Raw genomic sequence first — 21,894 nt, forward strand, 5'->3', positions numbered from 1 at the left:
TAATATAGATGCCTCCCCACTCATCCATCTTCCTGCCTCTCTTTCCTCCTCTCACGCCAAGTAATTACTTTTGATATTTGTTTGATAAAAAACCGTTAGAATATCTGGCAAGCTCCGACTGTGTAGATTCTTCTGTTTCCTCTTTCCTATTCTTGAAGTCTGTTTTTTCCTCTCAGATAATACTGTGACTGAAACGGAAAGGCCCTCCCGTGTTGTTCAATAAACTATTTGTCAAGTATGTTCTGTATAAGTAGGCTATTTCATATTTTGGGTTTAGTTCATAATAGATGCTTGATAAAAATTTGCTGAATGACTGTGGTTGTCAAAGATTAACTCCAGTCACTTAGGCCAGAATGGATCAGTCTCATTCCTGAATCCCAACCATGACAGGTTATTCATTATGTTTAGGTATAGAAATAATAATACGGAAAACAAAATGAGAAGATGGAGAAATAGGAAGAGAAATAACTGAATGGGAGCGAGAAGGAACATACATATAATCAGGGTGATAACCAAACAACAGCTGTGAAAACTTGAAGAACATTTGCCTAAAACACAATAATGGGTTGGTTAAGGCTGGGGACACATATGATAAAGCATTAAAATGGCTTATAAATTTTTTTAAAGGGCAGTTAACATTTTACTTACCATTTAGTTTTGCATTTCACTTCTTTTTATTTAATAAAGATAATGTCTATATATTCATCACTGCAGTGTTTTCCAAATTGAAAACTATGATTCATTATTTCAATGTAGTGGATTGTGACCAAAGCTTTTAAAAAAATAAAACAGCTGAGGAGATACTAGAATCCATTGCACTCTGGGTATTTTCTCATAAAACGTTTGTCTTTGTGTGTGTGCACACATATACATATATGCATGGAAGGATAGAAAGAACAGTAAGCAGATAGATAACATAGTTTTGGGGACTTGATCACAGTGCTTCCCAAACTTGATGAAATGTACCATGAATGTTGCTGTTTGCAGTTCACTTGTGACTTGAGCTACATGATGCAATTTAAAACCATGAACAGTCAAAAGCCTATCACAAATTGGTAGCTACAGCACAGCCCAGTGCCTTCATTGAGAATTTGATATTGAAGCTGGACTGGGGTATTATCTCCCCCAGGAGCAGAAAGTATGGTCTGAAAGGGGAAAGACTGGCCTGACCCCACCAGCTGATGCAGACCCTCTAAGGTGTGTTCTAGAAAGAGCATGGGGAGCTGGCATAGACGGATGGCAAGAGGGGATGGGACTGTGGACTCCCCCCGGAGAGGCTGTCCTGCTGGCTGAGGATCCTGGAGCACGGCTACCTGAATATCCCCAATGGTGTCTCTGACCTGGCATCACACATCAAGGACATTCACTGAGTCGCTTTGGGGTGCAAAGCCCTCTGCCAGGTTCCTCCAGGACACAGAACATGCCTTTACCTAAGACATTACCCCGAAATATCAGCTCAGACTAATTTCCTCATCCAGCAGCAGCCACTCAGAGGCTGGGTCCACAGCCGTTCTGCTGACCGGGATGAGAGGCACTCCCACAGTGGGCCGATCCCCACACACCACACCCCCCACCAGTGCACGAATCTGTGCACCAGGCCTCTAGTGTATGTATGAATATATATATATATATATATATATATATATATATACATATATATATATATATAATATGTGTGCATATTATATAATTATATTTAGCTTTAAAAGAACATATATAGCACATATTCTACTTATATATATTTCCACATAAGAATGGTCCATAATCCAGTGCCAGTGGATAACCAAGTTATTTTCTGTAGAAACAGATGAGGCAAGATGAGGGGCAGGTAGGTAATAGGTAGATGAGTAGTTATCTGATTATGTGTATGAAGTGTATATGTTACATAATTGAAATATACTGCACACATAAGTTTTTGTGCTTAATTTCATATATTCTCACATGATTAAAAGTCGTCGTGTCGATACTATGTTCCATAATTATGCGATTCTTAATAAGTAAGAGTACAGAAATAACATACATGCAAGCAATACTAACCTGACAAACACCACTTGCTAGGCTGTCTTTTTCTTCTCAGTTCTTATGTAAGTAAAAGGTAGTATTCTGCAGATGTTCCAATAAATTTAATACTTATCACTTTTCATTCTCTGTGCCACATTGTTCACATTTCTGCCTTTGGAAAATTAGCTGCTATAAAGCCAGACATAACCAATTGCAGAATTCCCTAATAGTTCACCAAGTAAGTGGTCAGTCATGAACCTATGAGCCTGAGACCTAGTCAACTGAAGAGGCTTTTACTGCCACCCCATTCTGGGACTTGGGAACATATGGACAGGCAGTTCTGCAGTTCCAGTACCTCTCTGGATCCTGGTGGCCTTAACCTCAGCGACATCTGGCAATTGTTGATTCAGGGCCATGATTCTCAACTGGAGGTGATTTTGACCCCAGGAGACATTTAGTGATGCCTAAGGCTTTTCTGGTTGTCACAACTCTGGAAGGAACTACTACCAGCATCTAGTAGGTAGTAGCCAGGGATTCTGCTAAGTACCCTACAGTGCGTGGGATCGTCCCTTACTACAAAGAGTTATCAGGTCCCAAATACCAGTCGTGCTGAGGTTGAGAAAGCCTGAGTTGAGGATCCTGTATGGCTGGCCCAGGGCAGGGGCTAGGACAGTGATGGCGAACCTTTTGAGCTCGGCGTGTCAGCATTTTGAAAAACCCTAACTTAACTCTGGTGCCGTGTCACATATAGAAATTTTTTGATATTTGTAACCATAGTAAAACAAAGATGTATATTTTTGATATTTATTTTATATATTTAAATGCCATTTAACAAAGAAAAATCAACCAAAAAATGAATTCGCGTGTCACCTCTGACGCGTGTCATAGGTTCGCCATCACTGAGCTAGGACATTAGACCTGGGTGCATGCAGGTTGGGCATCTGAGCATCCATCCTGGGCCCTGCTCTAGGGACCTCGAGAACTTTGACTGGAGACATGGCCTCTAGTAACAAAGTATAAGAGGTAATGAAAAGACGGAAATCAGTGAAATTCATAAGATGTCCTTGATGTGCCAGGCTTGCCTCTTTGGTTTAGTTTCCCTCTGGTTGTCTTGGGTGGAGAAAGCAGGGATACTCCTGGCACAGTGTGGGAAGAGCCCTTGTCTGAAAGCGAGGAGGCTGGGGAGAGTTGAAGGTCCCATGTACCACTGCCTTTGGGCTCATCCTGTAACGCAGGCCTTGCAGTGGGGCCCTTGTGAGGACTTTATACCTCTCTCCATCTGCCCCAAAATGCTGTCTGGCAAGATTTGAGTTTAATTTTCCGAGTTACTAGTTGAGCCAAGATTACTGGAGGAAGGCATTCAGCATATTGATTTTTTTTTTTTTTTTTTTTTTTTTTTTTTTTGTCCATTAGGTAAAGGGACATTTATTTCTAACAGGAAATGGCTATGTTAACTACTGTAATGGCTTCCTCCACCATTGGGAATGTTGCTATTATTAGAGACCACTAATTATGGCCTGAGCCTGGTATAGCATAAGAAAGATATAAAACGTTACTGTAATTGAGTGGCGGATGTGAAATTGCATAGTGTCTTACGGTCCCTGTAGGCATCTGTCTTGGAAGTTCTTGTGGTGAGGCCAAGTCATGGTGGTTCAGAGAAATTGAGACTCGGTACAGCAATGAAGAGTCTGACACAGGACCCACACTGCCTGGACTCCACAGAGCTCCCACACTGGCAAGTCTTACAGACTGTCGTCGTGGTACTTACATGCATGCACACATGGCACTACATACATGCACACTTTACTTACGCACATGCACACACAGTACTTGCACACACAGTACATGCAAACTGCCATGCAGCTCAGTTTCCTCATCCCTAAATGGGCATCATAATAATCCGCGAAGGCTTGATGTGAGGAGTAAGTACATGGATATGTGTGAAGCGCTCAGAAAAGAACCATTCAATGTGAGCCCTAGTTTGTTTTTGTTGTTATATCTGGCTCTCTGATATCAGGGACTTAAAAAAAAGATACCTTTTAAGCTTAAAATGAAAAGATAACCTAACTTCACCTGATTTATATTTTGTTTGTACCACTTATGCACCAAACGAAAGGTGTCAGTACAACTGGTGGTTGTTAATCTTTATAAGAGTTAAACAGTTGCCAAAAGAAACCTGATTTGATTATAGAATAAAGTGGTGGAAGCAAAACTGGTCTTCGTATCTCTGACTCGGTAGATAAAAAGCCAGAGCAACTTCCTAGTCTTTCTCTCTCACAAACTTCTAGCGAGAACAGCTGTTCTTTAATTTATACTTTAATTCAGCAGAACTTTATTACTCTTAAATTCACTAAATCCCACAGAGATCTGGACACATAAATGGTTTTGAAATGTTATGGATTCCGAATAGGGCATTCTGGAAAACAAAGATGCAGGCTAATAATTTACCTTTAACTTTGGCATTTTAATGGGAAAAGGACAGCTAGTTTGAATCAAATAATGAAATTTTTCTTAGATAATAATAAAATGAGTTAGTTTAAAGAGCTAGCCTGTAATAGGTTCATTAAATTAAGCAAAGTTTCATTTTTTTTTTTTGAAACTATCTATTGTCAAAATATTTACAGCTAATTTCATTTACAATGAAATTAAATGAAGGGACTATTTCTTTAAAGTTAGACATGGATTTTCTCTTTTTTGGTGGATCTGGCTATGATCAGACCCCCAAATCCTGTTTTAATTATGGGTTCTTTGCTGCCTCTGGTTGTATAGTTGTTATTTTGTGACTGGCGTTCAGACCTTCACAGTAATTTCCAAAATATGTAATTTTACATAAGAGTCCCTCAAAGTGACCTTAAGATGAGAGTGTCTAGACATAATTATGGAGAGGAAGGAACTACCGGCCTCAAGAGCCGACGGTTTCCAGGGCTATCTCATTTTCAGATGTTAACCCCTGTGGCAGCGTTTCGTCTTTCTGCAAGCCTGAGAGATGTACGAGGGCACCTGCAAAGCTGACCACGCGGACAGCACTGTCTAGTGTATGTTTAGAAATACTGGACATACTAGGGACCAAATGCGATTAACCACGGGCTTCTCTCTGGATGCCTATCTTTTTCACCATCCTCTGTATTTTCTGAGAACTGCCATTTTGTTGTTGTTGTTGTTGCTCCGGGTCATTTGTCAAAAAAAAAAAAAAAAGCCACCAACAACAAAAAGCAACCATGAATATTTCTTGTGTATTATACTTTTTGTCTAGGCTCAAAAATGGGTTGCCAGTCAATTATACTACCCAGGGAAGCATGGGTAAGGCCTGAGTTTCCACAAAGTAAAATTTGATTCAGTGATAGCCATTGCAAGGCACATCTCTCTAACTTAATAGCATGCTCTTTTCCCAATGCTCTGCATCCTATGGGCCATCTTTATCAGTAGCATTGCTTTCACAGTAAATGATATGTTTTAAATTATATGCACCAGATATTTCTTCAAAATTTTAGGAAGTTTCTACACTAAATTCTGTCTCTTTGTCTGTAAAATGAAGGGTGTTACAACCACACCACATCTAAGGGCTTCCTGGTACCTAGGATTCCCTAAGTCTAATACCCAGCCTGTTTAATTATTGAGAATATCTTGCCGAATTTCCAAATACTTATGTGATGTTTCAAATGACATGGCCCTGCCTTGCCAAAGGATCCTCTCTTTGGCCCATTACCAACTATAATTCCCCAAACCCTTCCACCTCTCCATGGACATGGTGGCCCCTGCAGAGAGAATGACACCCCCCTCCCCTTTGCCCCATGGGGACAGGAATGCAGCTGTTAGAGGTCCAGTCGTTGTCTTACCAAACGCATCTGTGTTTGTTCATGTGAGTATGTGAATATTAACCTGCTTTCTTCCCCCCGCTCTTCTCATGTCCATCTCCCCAACAGAAAGGAGAACCTGACTGCCGGGCCCTCTCTCCGGAAACCACGGACCAGCTCACCTTTGAGATCCCCCTGAATGACTCTGGCTCTGCTGGTCTGGGGGTGAGCTTGAAAGGGAACAAATCCAGAGAAACTGGAACCGACATGGGGATTTTTATCAAATCCGTCATCCATGGAGGTGCTGCCTTTAAGGTGGGTAAGAATGATCTTTCCCCATCAGTGGGGAGGTACCCAGAGGTGCAGCTTTTGGGCCTGAGGTCGGGATGAGAAGGCGTGTGAAGGGGAGACCACTGGGCTTTCCTGCCGCACTCAGAAAGGTGTGTGTGGACACATCTGGGTAGCAGGGGTTTCCCCTCCTACTTGAAGCGGTTAATTTCATTTCCTAGGCATGGTTCTACAAACCCACCATGATTAATATGCTCTCTTGCATTCTTTTTATGACTCTGTGCGAATGACTCTGGATGTGTAAGCTGACAGACTTGAACCTAAAAATACACCATCAGGAAAACAGAACGAAAAAAATAAGTCAACGTCAAGGCAGCAAATAAGAAAATTGCGTTTGCAAGAAAGAAAGCTTAGTGGAGCTTGTGAGTGATTGTAGTAGGAGCTAAAGGCCATTTATCACATTTTATGCACTTGTAGATAACCATGGTGCTGGGAATGCAGATTTGCCTTTGAACTTGGAGAAGCTTATACATTTCCCCCCCCAAAAAAAGGGGTGAGGGGAGAATGGGATTCTGCCTTTTTCCTTTGGATTGGGAGTGTGATCATAGCTGTTAGCATGGGGTCAGATATAGTTAACTAGACAGCCTGTGTTCAATTCCAACCCACCACCTGCTAACAAGGAACTTGACCTGCCATGTTCCCGTTTCCTCATCTGTAGAATGGGGATAAGTAATACCTAATCCATGGGGTTTCTTAGGATTAAATAAAGTGATACAGACCATGTGATTACAGCAGTAAAGTGATCACAGAGGGAAACGTGCTTGAGCTTGCCTTCAGCTCCTGCTGGACAGTGAGACTTCCTGAGTTTGCATGTGGCCTCAGCTACTCTCTCACTCTGTGAATGTAAGCAGGTCACTTGTCCTCAATATGCCTCGCTTTCCTCATTTGTAAAAAAAGTAAAATTAATAGTGCCTACCTCCTGGTGCTCTTGCGAAGACAAAAAAGAGACAATATGTATAAAGTGCCTAGCACAGTGCCTATGATAAGCCTTCAATAAATGTTAGCCATCCTCCTATCTAATAAAAGAGAAACATGGTAATTGGCGTACAACCACTACCCTTCCCATTGGCTAATCAGGGCAATATGCAAATTAACTGCCAGCCAAGATGGCCGCCGGCAGCCAGCAGCTTGAAACTAACATGAGGCTTGCTTGCTTCAGTGACAGAGGAAACCAACGTTCCCCGCCTGCCTTGCCGGCCTCTGAGCTGCAACTCTAAGCAACTATGTAACAAATATAGAAGCTAAACAAAACCCCAGAAACCTGCTTTAGTCTGCCGGGCTTCAGCCAGCAGGATCGCAACATTGTAAGCAAAGGCCAGAAACCTACTTTCAGCAGCAGAGGCCTAAGAGCTGGAGCCAAGCCTCAAAGCTAAAACTGACCCAGAATAAAAAAAAAAGAAAAAAAATAGCAGTTGGGAGCTTCAGTCACCCCCAGCCTGATAACAGCCCTCAGCCCCTCACCCAGACTGGCCAGGCACCCCAGTGGGGACCCCCACCCTGAAGGGTGTGTGACCAGCTGCAAACAGCCATCATCCCCTCACCCAGACACCCAGTGGGGATCAGCGTGACAGGGGGCAGCGCCCAAACCCCCTGATTGCCCTGCGGCTCTGTGTGTGACAGGGGGCAGGGCCACAACCTCCCTATCCACCCTGCTCTGTTTGTGACAGGGGGAGGTGCCCCAACCCCCTGATCAGCCCTGCTCTGTGCCTGATAGGGGGGAGCTCCCCAACCCCCTGATCGCCCTGTGGCTCTGTGTGTGACAGGGTGCGGCGCCCCAACCACCCCCCACCACGGGCCCTGCTCTGTGTGTGATGGGGTAGAGCCATAACCTCCCCATCGACCCTGCCTTGAGTGTGACAGGGGACGGTGCCCCAACCCCCCAATTGGCCCTACCCTGAGCATGACTAAGGGTGGCATCACAATCTCCTGATCGCCCTGCTCTGTGCATGACAGGGGGCGGTGCCCCAACTCCCCAATCGGCCCTGCTCTGAGCCCGACCAGGGGCTGCACCTAGGGATTGGACCTGCCCTCTGCCACCCGGGAGCAGGCCTAAGCCAGCAGGTTGTTATCTCCCAAGGGGTCCCAGACTGTGAGAGAGCACAGGCCAGGCTGAGGGACCCCCCCCCCCCGAGTACACAAATTTTTGTGCACCGGGCCTCTAGTTTTTTTAATAATCTTGATATTAATAATGTGTGCCATCTCCCCCACAAAACCCAAGCACACCTAGTTAGGTTTATAGGAGCAGCCTGCTCCAATCATGGTTTTGTGGGAGCATTTTTCATATATATGTGTGTGTGTGTGTGTGTGTGTGTGTGTGAAGGGAGAAGGAGAGAGAGATAGAAACATCAATGATGAGAGAGAACCATTGATCAGCTGCCTCCTGCACACCCCTCACTGGGGATCGAGCCCACAACCCAGGCATGTGCCCTTGACTGGAATCGAACCCAGGGCCCTAAAGTCCACAGGCTGACACTCTATCCACTGAGCCAAACTGGCTAGGGCCATTTTTCTTCTTCACCCTACCATATCATTTTTGTTTCATAGACACTGCAAAACAAATGTCTTTTTTTCAGTCTTTTTCCTTGGGTAATAAGAAATGCATTGTGGAGAGACAATTCCTTAATGCACCCCTTGGATCCATCAGCTTTTGTTGTATAATAAGTGACAAAATGTTAAAAACATACATCGATAAACCTTTATTTCCTTCGTGACCCTCATGACTGCAGGGCAGCTAGAGGGGTTCAGATTCAGGCCAGCATCTATCACACTATAGGTTGACAAGTCTGACTGTGGTCCCCACTACCCTGGTGTCTTGGGCCAGCAGACTAGTGGCAACACGTTCTTAATCCATGAGTTGTCAGAGGGCCCACAGCAATGGGTGAAGCCTCTTAAGTTCTGGGATCCAAACTGGCTCATAATAACAACACACACACACACACACACACACACACACCATTGGCCAAAATAAGTCATATGATTGAATCCAACATCAATCCAAGGTGTGAGGAAATACAGCCCACCGATGATGAAGCCATAGCAAAGTGTGGGTGCAGAGAAGGATGGAGATTTGAAGCCCATCATCCAATTTACCAACAGTCTAGCTCCAAAATGCAGAACCAGGAACAGAAGGAATAAAATAGTAATAACAACAACAAATAACATTCACTGTTCTTCGTGCAAATATATGCTGGACAGCATGGAATGTATCTCTCTGGCTTCTCTCGTTTTACTCTCGACGTTCACACTGGATGATGATTGCAGTGGTTAGAGCCCCTTCACGGCGTGCCTGTGGTCACCCCGCCAGGACTTGCTTCACCTGAGAGCTGAACCCAGGCAGTCTGCCTTCAGACCCTGTGCTATGCTGCCCTGGGATGCAGGCTCTTTATCCGCTCGGTTTATCTTCCTAGAGATCAGGGCCCGTTGCCCTGGAACTATCTTGTATCAGGCTTGTCATGCTGAGCCAAGCCACCTAAGCATGTGCTGCGTTTGAGGGCGAGTCTTGGTCGTGTTGGTGGACATCAGCTTGATATCACTCTTCTTATTCCTGATGACAGCTCTATTTGCAGAATTTATTCCAAGTAAAATTGAAACGGAAATGAATTTGGGGAAATTAAAAGCAAACATCTTAGCCTTTTTTATGGGCAATAACTTACGCGCAAGCGGCTACCGGAGCGCTGGTTTAATATGCATGTCCATGTTTGTGAAAGTGAGCATCTCCTGACCTAAGCAGTTTCTAACAAGCCTGTTTCTTGCAGAAGGATTTCGCTTTCCATTTATGTAAATTTCTTTCCTGATGTTGGTCTGCTGAGTCAGACGATCACACCATTAAAGCCCACTGGACAGCATGTTTATAGCTGATCTTAGGCAGTAAGCAGCATCAATCATGAATGTAGCCTTATTGTGAAGGTTTGGTATCCATTTGTCTTGTTTACTTCGTGCAGTGGAAAGGGTAGAGGCCTAAGCACTGCTCACAAGAAATCTGATTCACTAGGGAAAACAGAAAGAGAATTTCGCTGTTCTCCTTCTGCCGTTCCAATCATCTACCATTACTCCTCAGAAAATTGCCACCCACTCTGTGATTCAGGATTATGTTTTACAAAAATTGTTTTGAGACTTTGTTCCTGTCCCTGTTCAGGAGATACCAATGTAACAGACTGCAGGTCCCCGGGGCAAAGGGGAGATAAGCTTGGGGAACATGGGCTTTAGCATCTGGCCCCTGGTTTTTACCTGAAACCAACAAAATAATCTTTCTGCGGGAGCACAGTCTTCCTCCTGGCCCTTCAGACCACGAATTGGTTCTCAAGGTATTGTTTCCCTTTAGGGAAGGTAGGTTTTTGAAAACTAAACTCCTTTGAAAAGGATGACCAAATTCTTCCTGTGGATTCTGTGTGCTGTTTTCTCCCCGGTTGGTGTAAACAAAGGTAGCCTACTTCTTGCCAGATGTAAAATGCTGGAATGACTGGGACTGCACTTGGAGGCTTCTGTTTTTCCCCCCTTACCTTTCAGGCTACTGCTTTCTATCATTTCAGCTCTTATTTGAGTCGTTTCTAACAGAGAAGTAAAGCTCTATTTGAAAGTAAGAGCATTCAGCTAGCCTAGGAAGTGAATACCTCACTCACTCTAAGGGAAGACAAAGTAATATTTTTACTTATTCAGAATTACCCAAATGCTTAAATATTTAAATTCCAGTCAAGAAGCCCAGAAACTCTTCCCTGTTCGTGTCTGGACACAGCATCTGCCATTTCAGACTGCTTTGCATCTAGAGTTGTCAGTGGCCCCCTCCGAGGCATCGCGTTGAGCTTCCTTAGCAATGTGCAAAGTGACCTTGGACCATAACAGCCAACTACAACTAGAAGTATTGATCCGAATATGCTTAAACAATAACATGCATTACTGTATGTCTGTAGTTTCACTTCAGTTTCTGTCATTCTTCCTGGGCATTTGCCCCTGAAGTACAGGGCAACTGTTTCCAGAACCAACATAGACTAGACCAGGGGTGGGCAAACTTTTTGACTCGAGGGCCACAATGGGTTCTTAAACTGGACTGGAGGGCCGGAACAAAAGCATGGATGGAGTGTTTGTGTGAACTAATATAAATTCAAAGTAAACATCATTACATAAAAGGGTACGGTCTTTTTTTTTTTTTTTTTTTAGTTTTATTCATTTCAAACGGGCCGGATTCGGCCCGCGGGCCATAGTTTGCCCACGGCTGGACTAGACATAAGCATATGTGTTAATTTCTTATGACCCAGGCACTATGAGTGGAATACATTAGTATGCCATGAGGATGCTTTTCCAAGATTCCGCTTTTGTGATTGGAATTTAAAGTTAATGTGGTGTTGTTGTTACTGTTAGGTGAAAAGAAATGTTGTCTTTGTTGCATTTAGAAAAAAAAATACCTTGAGAAAAATACTCTCCTTTCCCAAAATTCACACAAAAATCAGCTTGTCCTTTTCTCCATGAAACCTTGATTATCAGATTGAAGATCTTAGATGTTTTCACTTACTTGGTAAACATTTTGAATTCTGAAATCAGTGGCTTGTTTAGTTTGGTTTTTGCGTTGCTTTTGATGTACTATGTCAATTGAACCTTTTTTTGGAGAAAATGCATTTTTACATCTATTGATTATACTAACTTAAACTACTTATTTTTTTTTTTTACCTAACAATGAATCACTTTTAGAAAAATATCACTAGAATAGTGATATTTTGAAGATTGAGATAGACTATTAACATATAGTAAAAACCAAAATCTCACAGTCTAATTTTTTTATTGGAATATACGGACTTTGGGACTGAAAAGTGTCCTATGAAACCTTGAAATAATAAGGTAAAATTAAAATTTAAAGACAATTTTTGCTAAGGGAAAATGTCATGTATCAGGTAGATTATTTAAGGGCTCTAAAATAGAATGAATTTAAGAATACCTGTTATTCTCTAGAAAATTAATTAGCGAGGTTTGTGCTTAATAAATACTACTTGATGATGATGAAATTAAATGAAGGAAAAATGCCTGACATAGCTAATTGCAAATGCATGCACTCAGAATATGAAATAGATATAATTTAAATGATTTGATTTTGGTGTGCTTAGGAAATTCGATGCAGAATTTCATAATCTTACACTATTTAGTAATTGGTAGAAGATAAAGTTTTATCTAATACAAGCAATCCTCCTATTTTTAAAATGACTAAAATATAAATGTTTGGAGAGACTCTGCCCAGTTCCAGAATTTCTGGGAATATGGGCTGATGCTAAACCTCCCAGTCTCTTCATAATGAGGAGCATTTAATAGCATCCAAGCTCTTAACAGGGTCCGGTAGGAGTTCCCAGCATGAGTAATTTCCACCTTCATCTCTGCTGGTATCTATAAATCATGTGACAGATCTATAATTAATGAATTTAAAGGAAGATAAAAAGAACAGCTTTTTAAGGAACACTAATGTTAAATGATTTCTTTAACTATTCATTTTCCTTAAAGTTGATAATGTTTTCTACTGGTAGAGCCTTAAAGATCATTACAAGTAGTCATATCTTCTACATTTATACCTTTGACAAAAGGACCATACACGCTGAAGGTATAAATAGCTCCATTGCAAATCCTCAAATGTTAGAAGCCAAACTCTACAGTTCATCCTAATCACAAAAATATTATACATGTTATGGACAACTGAAAACAGGAACTTTACCAGGAAAAAGTCACACTCACTGTTTTTCCATTAAGAATCTTACACAAAGCACTGGCTAGTGAGGGTCAGTTGGTTGTGCATCGTTCTGTGCATCAAAAGGTTGCTGGTTCCATTCCCAGTGAGGGCACATAACCAGGTTGCAGGTTCGATCCCCAGTCTGGATGCGAGGTAACCGATCGCTGCCTCTCTATCTCTCTATCTCGCTCGCTCTCTCTTTCTGTCTAAAAAATCAATAAAAACATGTTTTTAAAGAATTTTACCTGAAGAAGTGAAATTAGTAATTTAAAAATGAGAAAAATACCAATTGTAATACTACGTTTAAAATTCAACATCCATCGTTACTTTTCTTGCTGATCTTTATCACTCTCTCATTTTTATTTCATGCATGGACATGCAAATGAGGAACAAATTTATACCATGCTGGGTAAAACTTTGGAACTCTACATCAATTTGATGTATATTTTGGATTCCGTGATGATCTCAGTAGGCTTGAATAATAATAAAGCGTTGGTAGACCTAATTAAAAAGGAAATTATAATCTACAGAAGTTGATATCCTAAGGTGATGATCCTTTGTCTGAAAACAGCACCTTTCACCTAGGAAGCCAAGCCCCACTTCCTGGTAGGGATTGATAGGAGTTATAATGTGCTCAGAGTTTTGTTCTAAACCAGTGGTTCTCAACCTTCCTGATGCCGCGACCCTTTAATACAGTTCCTCATGTTGTGGTGACCCCCAATTTCATTGTTACAAATTGAACATAATTAAAGCATAGTGATTAATCACAAAAACAATATGTAATTATACATGTGTTTTCCGATGGTCTTAGGTGAGGCCTGTGAAAGGGTCATTCGACCCCCAAAGGGGTCGCGACCCACAGGTTGAGAACCGCTGTTCTACATGCTCTGCTTTTGGGCCCATGTTTCTAGTTACCAGGCCTTTAGCAATCATAGCATGGACGAGAGCACACTTTGTTTTGTTTTGTTTTTTTAAGTAAATAAATACTTTTCAATAAGTTGGAGAAGCCTCTGAGATTCTAATCCGGGTAGGCATTCATGCAGAATCTTTTTGATTCATATATAACATACGCCTTGGTAACTTTTTATTAGCAGGTTTTCTAGGCCAAAGTAAACTGAAAAGAGAAAATCAGGAAGTGGAGAGGAAAGGATGGAGAGGAAACTGAAATGACAGGAGACAGAAAAGTGTAAAACAAGCAGAGGATGCTATCACTGCACCGGAGGCCAGTGAATATTTGTGCTAAGTCAGGACTTCTGAAATTGTCCTGCTGAGGAAATTGTAAGAATCAGTAATGACTATAATAAAAGCTCATACTTATGGTGTATTTGTTTATGCCCCATGTTTCCAGGAGGTGTTCAAAATGGAAAGAATTATAGCACATTTTGAAAACATTATATCAGAATGGTTTTTATGTATATTGTGATGCTCTAAAGAAATACTCTTCAGATATCTTTTTTAAAAAGTCTCAGATGCCGCAGTGCTGAGTCAATAGTATGTTGCTGGAACTTCACTGGTTTGCTACATAGAAATGAAGTGAGACTTTTACGGCAATAGCTGAATTAGGTCAATACATTTAAAATTTTGCATAGCTGACCCCCTGATATTGGGCCAGTTCGCAGTAAGTAATCAAGCTTCACTTTTAAAACTGTAAAGGTTCTGGAACATGTGCGGGTGTATCTGAGCCAGCCTGGATTCACGGCTCTCCCAGAGTCATAGTTTGTAAATTAAACAATTGGTCTATTGTAGTTGAAACTTACACCAGGCCCAAAGCACCTGAATGAAATGTTTTTCAAGTGACTCAACTTAGAAAGTATTTCTTGAACATCTGCAGTGAGTTATGCAATACACAATAGACTGGAGACAGAAAACTGAAGGCAGCTCATTCATAAGTTAGGGAGGTAGTAGCAAAATAAGGGAAATATATAAACAACTCTAATATGATCAGGGTGATGGTAGACAAATATAAAATATGGGTGGTGAGAGGATGGAGCAATTAATTCTGTCTGTGGAGAAAAATATGAATGGAAGGCAGTTGCTGAGCCTTGTTATAAACGATAGCTATTCAACAGGTGAGCGGGAATGCAGAGGACATTTGGGACGGAAGGAAGAGTGTGGGTCAAGTCACTGTGGCGTATACACCAGAATGCAACATATTGCCCCTAGAAAATAGAGCTCTGGTTGGGCAGGAATGTCCCATTCATGTGGGTTGAAACGGTCTTAGGACAGATGATGTAAAGCATTGGCTGATGGAGGTAAGTACCCTTCAAGACAAGAATTTATGTGCTTCCAGTCTTACCAACTTTCTTTATTCCACTTCTTTATTTTAAAACTGTACTTTAAATCTTGATTTATTCTGTTCCTTTCATCACTACTATTTTTCAATGAAATTAAAATATTTCAATCTGACATGCAAGGTTCTTTCCTAGATTGGGATTTGTTGTTGTGACTGTTTAAAAGTACAACAGGCAGCTGTTGTCATGGAGTGACTTTAGGGAGTGGAGAAGGTGTTTTTCAGGACACCCTCTCCCCCAGTCAGGGGCCCTCTTGCCTGGAGGCCCACCCGCTCCAAGGACACCCTACCCTGCTCTGCAGTCTGAAGCCCGGCTTTGGGGTTTGGGCTCTGGGTGTGGATACTATCCCAGAAGGCTTTACCCAGGGCCACTTTAGAAACATGCAGAGGCAGGAGCCGACATCTGGTCGTGATTAATCCTCTCAACACCATGGCCTAATGCGGACTGGCGTTGGGCCCCGGCCAGCTACTCCTGGGAAAGCCAGCCTACTCTCTCATGCTTGTCTCAGGTTCTGTGGTGGCAAGTTTTTTTGTGTGTGTGTTTTTTTTTTTTTACCATGGCTTCCTTACTCTCCCCTCTATAATCACGAGAACTTTAGAGATAAAGATACCTCACAAGAAATTGGCCCTAAGAGGTGGGTTGAACCATGTAATGTCACCAGCAATCATGGCAGAGGTAGTACCCAGAAGCCGTTGAATTCAGTGGGAGCTGAACTCCAAGGTCACTGGATCCCACTCTAGAAATGCCTCCTCCTGACTGCCCCCACTGCTAAAATCACTTGGTACTGTGTCCAGCTGAGGAGAAACCATGTTGTAAATATTTATTTTTTGTTTATTTATGTATTTTTGTTGTTGTTAATCCTCATCTGAGGATATTTTTCCATTGATTTTTAAAGAAAGTTGCCGAAACCTGTTTGGCTCAGTGGATAGAGCGTCAGCCTGCAGACTGGGGGGTCCCGGGTTCGATTCCGGTCAAGGGCATGTACCTGGGTTGCGGGCACATCCCCGGTGGGGGATGTGCAGGAGGCAGCTGATCGATGTTTCTCTCTCATCGATGTTTCTAACTCTCTCTATCTCTTTCCCTTCCTCTCTGAAAAATCAATAAAATATATTTAAAAAAAAAAAAAAAGAAAGTAGAAAGGAGGAGGGAGAGCAACATCGATGTGAGAGAGAATATTGATTGGTTGCCTCTCACACGAGCCAGGACCAGGACCGGGGATCGAGTCTGCAACCTAAGTATGTGCCATTGACTGGAATTGAACCTGAGACCCTTCAGTTCACGGGCAGACACTCTATCTATTAAGCCAAACTGGCTAGGGCCATATTTATTTTAAGAGGTGAGATTCTGTAGCTTTTATTAGATTCTCAAAGGAGGCTAAGAGCCTCCAAAACACAAGAATTACTAGCAAAGTGGTTGAAAACTTGAGAGTGAATAAAGCAGTTCAAATCAGCTTTTAGAAATGTGAATTGTCATAATGCACTCCACCAGCCTGATCCTTGGTTTCTTGTTATAAGATGGGGAAATAGTCCCTAATGTATAGGATTGCTGTATGGATTAAATAGTCTAGTGCATGTAAAGGTTATAGCACAATGACTGCACAAAGTAGAAAATCATTAATAATTCTTGTCATTAATAACTGTAGTGCCTTTAATCATCTCTAGAACTCTGATTTTAGACGCAATGTAGCATGACAGCTACATGTCTGATTCAAAGACAAGTATACCTAGTCATGCCTGTGCCCTTTAACAAGTCACTTAATTTCTTTGAGCCTCCTTTTTATATCTCTTAAATAGCAGAGAGTAGTATCAAAGGCTTGTGGTAAGGAATGAATAAGAGAACATATGCCAAATATTTGCACAAGGACTGGCCTGTATTAGTGTTCAGTTAAAGGGAGATGTAAAACTCAAACATCTTGTCTCCCAGTTCACTCTTCCTCCTGCATTAGAACCAGGTGAGGGCTGATGAGATTTGAAGCCAGCCCAGGACACGGAGAAGACCTAAATCTCCTACCAGTTTTTACTTGACCTAAAGTGCCCTTGAGGAAGTTACTTCTTATCTTTTCTCTGTTCTTCCTCTTTGGAAAATTTCCTGTACACTCTCCTAGCTTGAGGATGGATACATTGGTTATGGGCTTGCCAGAGGTGAGAGTATAGTTGCTGTCATTGTGATTAGGAAGGAAAGTGTCTTCGTGTGTTCAGGCTACTATAACAAAATACCATCAACTGGCTGCTTATAAACAACAGGAATTTATTTCTCACAATTCTGGAGGCTGAAGCCTAAGATCAAGGCACCAGCAGATATGAGTCTGGTGAGGGCTCCCTTTGGGTTGATAGGTGGGCATCTTCTTGCTGTAACCTCACATGGCAGAGGGAGCAGGGATCTCATCCATGAGGGCTCCATTCTCATGACCCCTAAAGGCCCCATCTCCTAATAACCTCATGTTGGAAGTCAGGATTTCAACATATGAATTCGGGCAGGGGCATGGGGGATAACAAACATTCAGTCCGTAGTAGAAAGGGATTTTTTAAAAACAAACAAATGTAAGCATGGCTCAGATTATAATGAAATAAATATCCTAAAATTACTGAGGAATATCCTTAGATAGTTGAATTCACTTATATACAATCAGCTGATGAGAGTTAGCATCCTCGTGCTTAATTAAGCATTTGCTTGAACATAGTATCAATGGGGGAGAGGGAATAAAGCCATAAAAAAACTACTCTTCTTGACAAAATTACTCCAAAGCAGACTAGACATACATAATTTTGAGTATATTTGATGAGTGAGGAGTAATGACCTCATTGAACCAACCTCATTTTACATTAAGACCAGACCTGGGGAGGTATATATAGAGGGGTGTTTTCTTTTTTCTCCCTCTTCTAGTTCACTTCCTTGCTCTTCCATCCCCCAGCTCAGTCTCCTGTCTTCACATCCTTAGCCATCTGAGTGGCTTTGCAGGTAGGTTTCTCTTCTAGGAGATATCATGTAACACATTGTCCTCTCTGGGTCTGAAGTTCCTTTTTGCTTGGAGCATTACTGCCTTAGGGACTAGTCATGGCCATCTTTGTAGACGACAGAATGGTTAGTGAATAGGTGATGCCGAGAAGTCAGGACTTGGGCTCTTCTGGCACAGTGCTGACCTTAACTAGCTGAGCAAGTCCTAATTTAAGTGCCTTCTCTTAAGAGGAGTTCAATAAATGGTTTCTGCTCCTCTTTGGCCATCACATTATTCATCTGTACACAGAAGAGGTTGGGCAAGATGACCTCTAGGGATGCTTCCAGCTCTAAATTCTGTGATTATATTCTAAATGTTAGGACAACATGGTGCTTAGCGGCATCACCATTAGTGAAATTACCCATCGTTTATCTTTTAAGAAAAAGCACACACCGATAGCAACAGACTAGCCAAGCCTGAAAATGAGAGAGTGTGGATTTTTATCACACCCGCAGCTCTACCGTGCTACTTGTGATGAATGTGAATGTCTCTAAAAAAAATCGCAGCTGCCCTGCGATGACCTGACCTGCCTTTTTGTTTGGGATTTGGATTCAGCAAACATGTTCTACTTCAGTGTAGTTCTGCATGCTTGAGACTCGGAATGCAGCTGGAAAGAAAAGCTTGTGCTTAGTACGTGTTGGTAAGAGATTACTTACCTCTCCCGCCGCTCCCTCCCCCCCCCCTCCCCCCAAAAAATGTTCTTTTTATATCTCCTTATCTCTTGGTTACCTCTTCATACAGACCTGGTCCCAGACCTCACAGAGCAGGTTCACAAGAGGTTACCAGGTGGGATCTCACTCAGAGTTCATTTCCTTCATTCTACAGATATTCATACAGTTTCAAACTTTATCTTTCTTCTTCCTGTTCCAGAGGACAAGGTGTCCTGCCAAGACTAAGCCTCTACAAATCCAACACTAGACCTCATTTCCTGTTCACAGAGCTAGGACCTTGATCCAACTCTTCTGCTTCCTCCTCCTCTTTAAAAACCAGTCCTAAAAAGATTTTGAGCGACCCTCCTAACCTCCTTCACAAGATTCAGCCCAGTAATCCTCCTTCCATCAAATGTCTTCCTTCGTAGGACTAAACCATTATGGTTGTTTTTGTTTTACCCCCATTTCCAGTAACCTTAATCTTATTCTTTCTGTGCCTCCTTCAAAATAGATAACAGAAATAAAAGATTTCTTCCTCAATTGGCCTTTCCTGTAAATCTCATTTCCAGACTTGCTCCAAATTAGGGTAAAAGGTTAAGTGGAGTGGGAAAACAAGAGGAAGGGAGGGGACAGAGCTCTGTTGAGACAGCCCATTCAGGCATTTTACAGCTCTGATGGGTCACCCTTCTCTACCGACCCCATTGCCTTGCCATCTCAATTTCTTCATTGAGACTGGGTATGCTCCTTTGGGTGGCCCCCGAGATGCCGCGTGACCAGCACCCTCTCCAGCAGGTGGTGTATACAGTGCTTTTCTAAGACATTAACTCCCCAGAGCAGCTGTCACCACTCACCCTGTTCCCTCTGTCAGCAGAGGAGTGTCCTCTGACCATCTGCTACCGCACTAGTCGAAGCTCATCAACTTGTCCACAGGATTTCTCGTCCAGAGCCATAGTTTTGGTCCAATTGGTCACTTTGTGTCTGCTTTTCTCCTTTCTTAAGGAAGTGTTTTCCTTGTGATTTCAGTCTGTTCATTTGAACATGGATCCCAGATGCTTCCAACTGCTAACACTCTTTAATGTTTTCCTGACCCTGTTTCAGTGTTGCCCAATTCCCGTCTAGAGAGGAATAACAAGGGAATTCTAGGAGACACTGAAGAGACCAGGTGCATGATACCTGACCTTGGATTGGTTTGTCTGGACCTTGCTTTTGTGACCTGGGGCAAGTCATATCACTTCCTTGCCTCAGTTTTCTTATCTGTAAAATGTGAAGAAAAGCATTAATCTACTTCACTGCCTGGGATTCTGTGAGAATCACTTGAGATTGTTAATGGGGAAAAAAATCTCTGGAAAGGTAAATTGTTGTACACACCTACCGTTATTTCTATTACATTTATTAGCAGCAGCCATGGTATAACATCCAGAACACTGCCTCTGTGCCTCATAGCAAGAACTTTCTACCCTAGTGGACAACAAAACATAATTCATGTCTCTAATCTGACTGTCAATATTTTAAGCACCCCTTCACCACCAGGCTGCCTGTAGGGGAGATGAACTGTGGTCCCCTCAAGTTCTTTTGTCAGCAGAGCTGGCTACTGCTAGACTCCTTTTTGTGAGGGATTCTGGCTGAGGATGACTGGTGCCGAGAATTGAATTAGTCTAGAGTCCGGGCTGCCTAGTCACATGCTGAGGTGCCGTTCGTTACTGCAGATGCTGGACAAAGTACTCAGCAGTCAGAACCTCCTTATAAAAGGCTTGACAATCCCCTTTCTCAAGCTTTTCTGCCAGAGGACGTCACAGCAAATTGGTCCTTCAAGACAGACCTCTGTGTTCCTTTGCAGACTATCAGACTAGCAACTTTTGGTTGTGTTAGAGAAAATTACATGAGAATTTTATTCAATAGAGCAGCAATAACATCTGAAGACACATTACCACTGTCATGCACAAGGCACTTAAGCGTGATGTCTCTCTGTGCCTAATAATGCAAACCCTGTTTCTAAGGGATATGACCACTTCCTTTGGTTTTCAAACCCCTTTCCTGGAGTCAGCAACATGGTCCCTGCCAGAGCAAATGGCAGAATCAGGCTGGGTTTGCATACTTGCCAAAGATTCTTGGTAAGAGACGTTATACAAACATCTACATTATTGCGTCTCAGGACTCGAAGATTTCTAAAAAAATACTTTCACACAATTCATTATTGCTTGTCTTTGTGACTATTTGATAAGCTCCAGAACGTTTTTCTGCCATAGAAAATAAATCATTTCTAATAGCTGAATTATTTTCTGTTTTTGTATTTAAACTTGAACTTTCCCTGGAACAGCCTCATGTCATCACCAGACTTTTCTCTGTTTAGGACTGTTTTTCTTTCCTCTGCCCTAGGACGGTCGTCTGCGGATGAACGACCAGCTGATTGCAGTTAATGGGGAATCTCTCTTGGGAAAGTCCAACCATGAAGCTATGGAAACACTTAGACGATCAATGTCCATGGAAGGAAACATACGAGGGATGATCCAGTTGGTGATTCTGAGGAGGCCAGAGAGGCCGATGGAGGTGAGCAAATCCATATTTCTGTCAGCAAATTGCCCAAATGGCCTCCTGAATATGCAAACTTCCATCACTAGTATGGTAGCTAGACTTACACAGATTCTGAAATTGGAAAAATATGCCCCAGAAGTTCTCTGATGGATTTATGTGGTGAACAGGTGGTTGTATATTTCAGGCATAACTAGAAGGTGTAAAAATGTGCATATAAAGTAAGTAATTTATCAAATGTAACAGGACCATATTTTCTACTTTTTCCCCAGAAATTCCTAGAGCCCGGGACTTTATGAATAAGGCTTTATTCACATAATAAATTATTAAACTATGCACCATCTTTTTATATCTTTGATTGATGTGCTAGCAGTGTCCATACCTTAGAAAGTTCTTAATCAGATATGTACAATGCTCAGTGTGAAGATCATTATAAAGCAATCAAATGTCTGCATTATCCCCCATAATGCACACGTGGATAGTATAGAATGGGAACTTAACTAATTTAAAATGTGACCTATTAAGCAAACTGCTTATTTTATGTTATTAAATATATGCTTTTAATTAAATAAAAATACTTAAA

General features: G+C 42.0%; 1 protein-coding gene across 4 annotated transcripts in view; it reads left to right on the plus strand.

The window, feature by feature from the left end:
* Positions 1-21,894, plus strand: part of PARD3B (par-3 family cell polarity regulator beta) — a 916,117-nt gene that overhangs the window by 505,166 nt on the left and 389,057 nt on the right. For all 4 annotated transcript variants that reach the window (XM_036319101.1, XM_036319103.1, XM_036319104.1 and 1 more), the window contains exons 11-12: positions 5,925-6,110; positions 21,159-21,329. In XM_036319101.1, the coding sequence (XP_036174994.1) occupies positions 5,925-6,110; positions 21,159-21,329 (357 nt within the window). The remainder of the gene's footprint in view (positions 1-5,924; positions 6,111-21,158; positions 21,330-21,894) is intronic.

The sequence above is a fragment of the Myotis myotis genome, unplaced genomic scaffold (assembly GCF_014108235.1).
Source record: "Myotis myotis isolate mMyoMyo1 unplaced genomic scaffold, mMyoMyo1.p scaffold_m19_p_8, whole genome shotgun sequence".
Taxonomy (NCBI): domain Eukaryota; kingdom Metazoa; phylum Chordata; class Mammalia; order Chiroptera; family Vespertilionidae; genus Myotis; species Myotis myotis.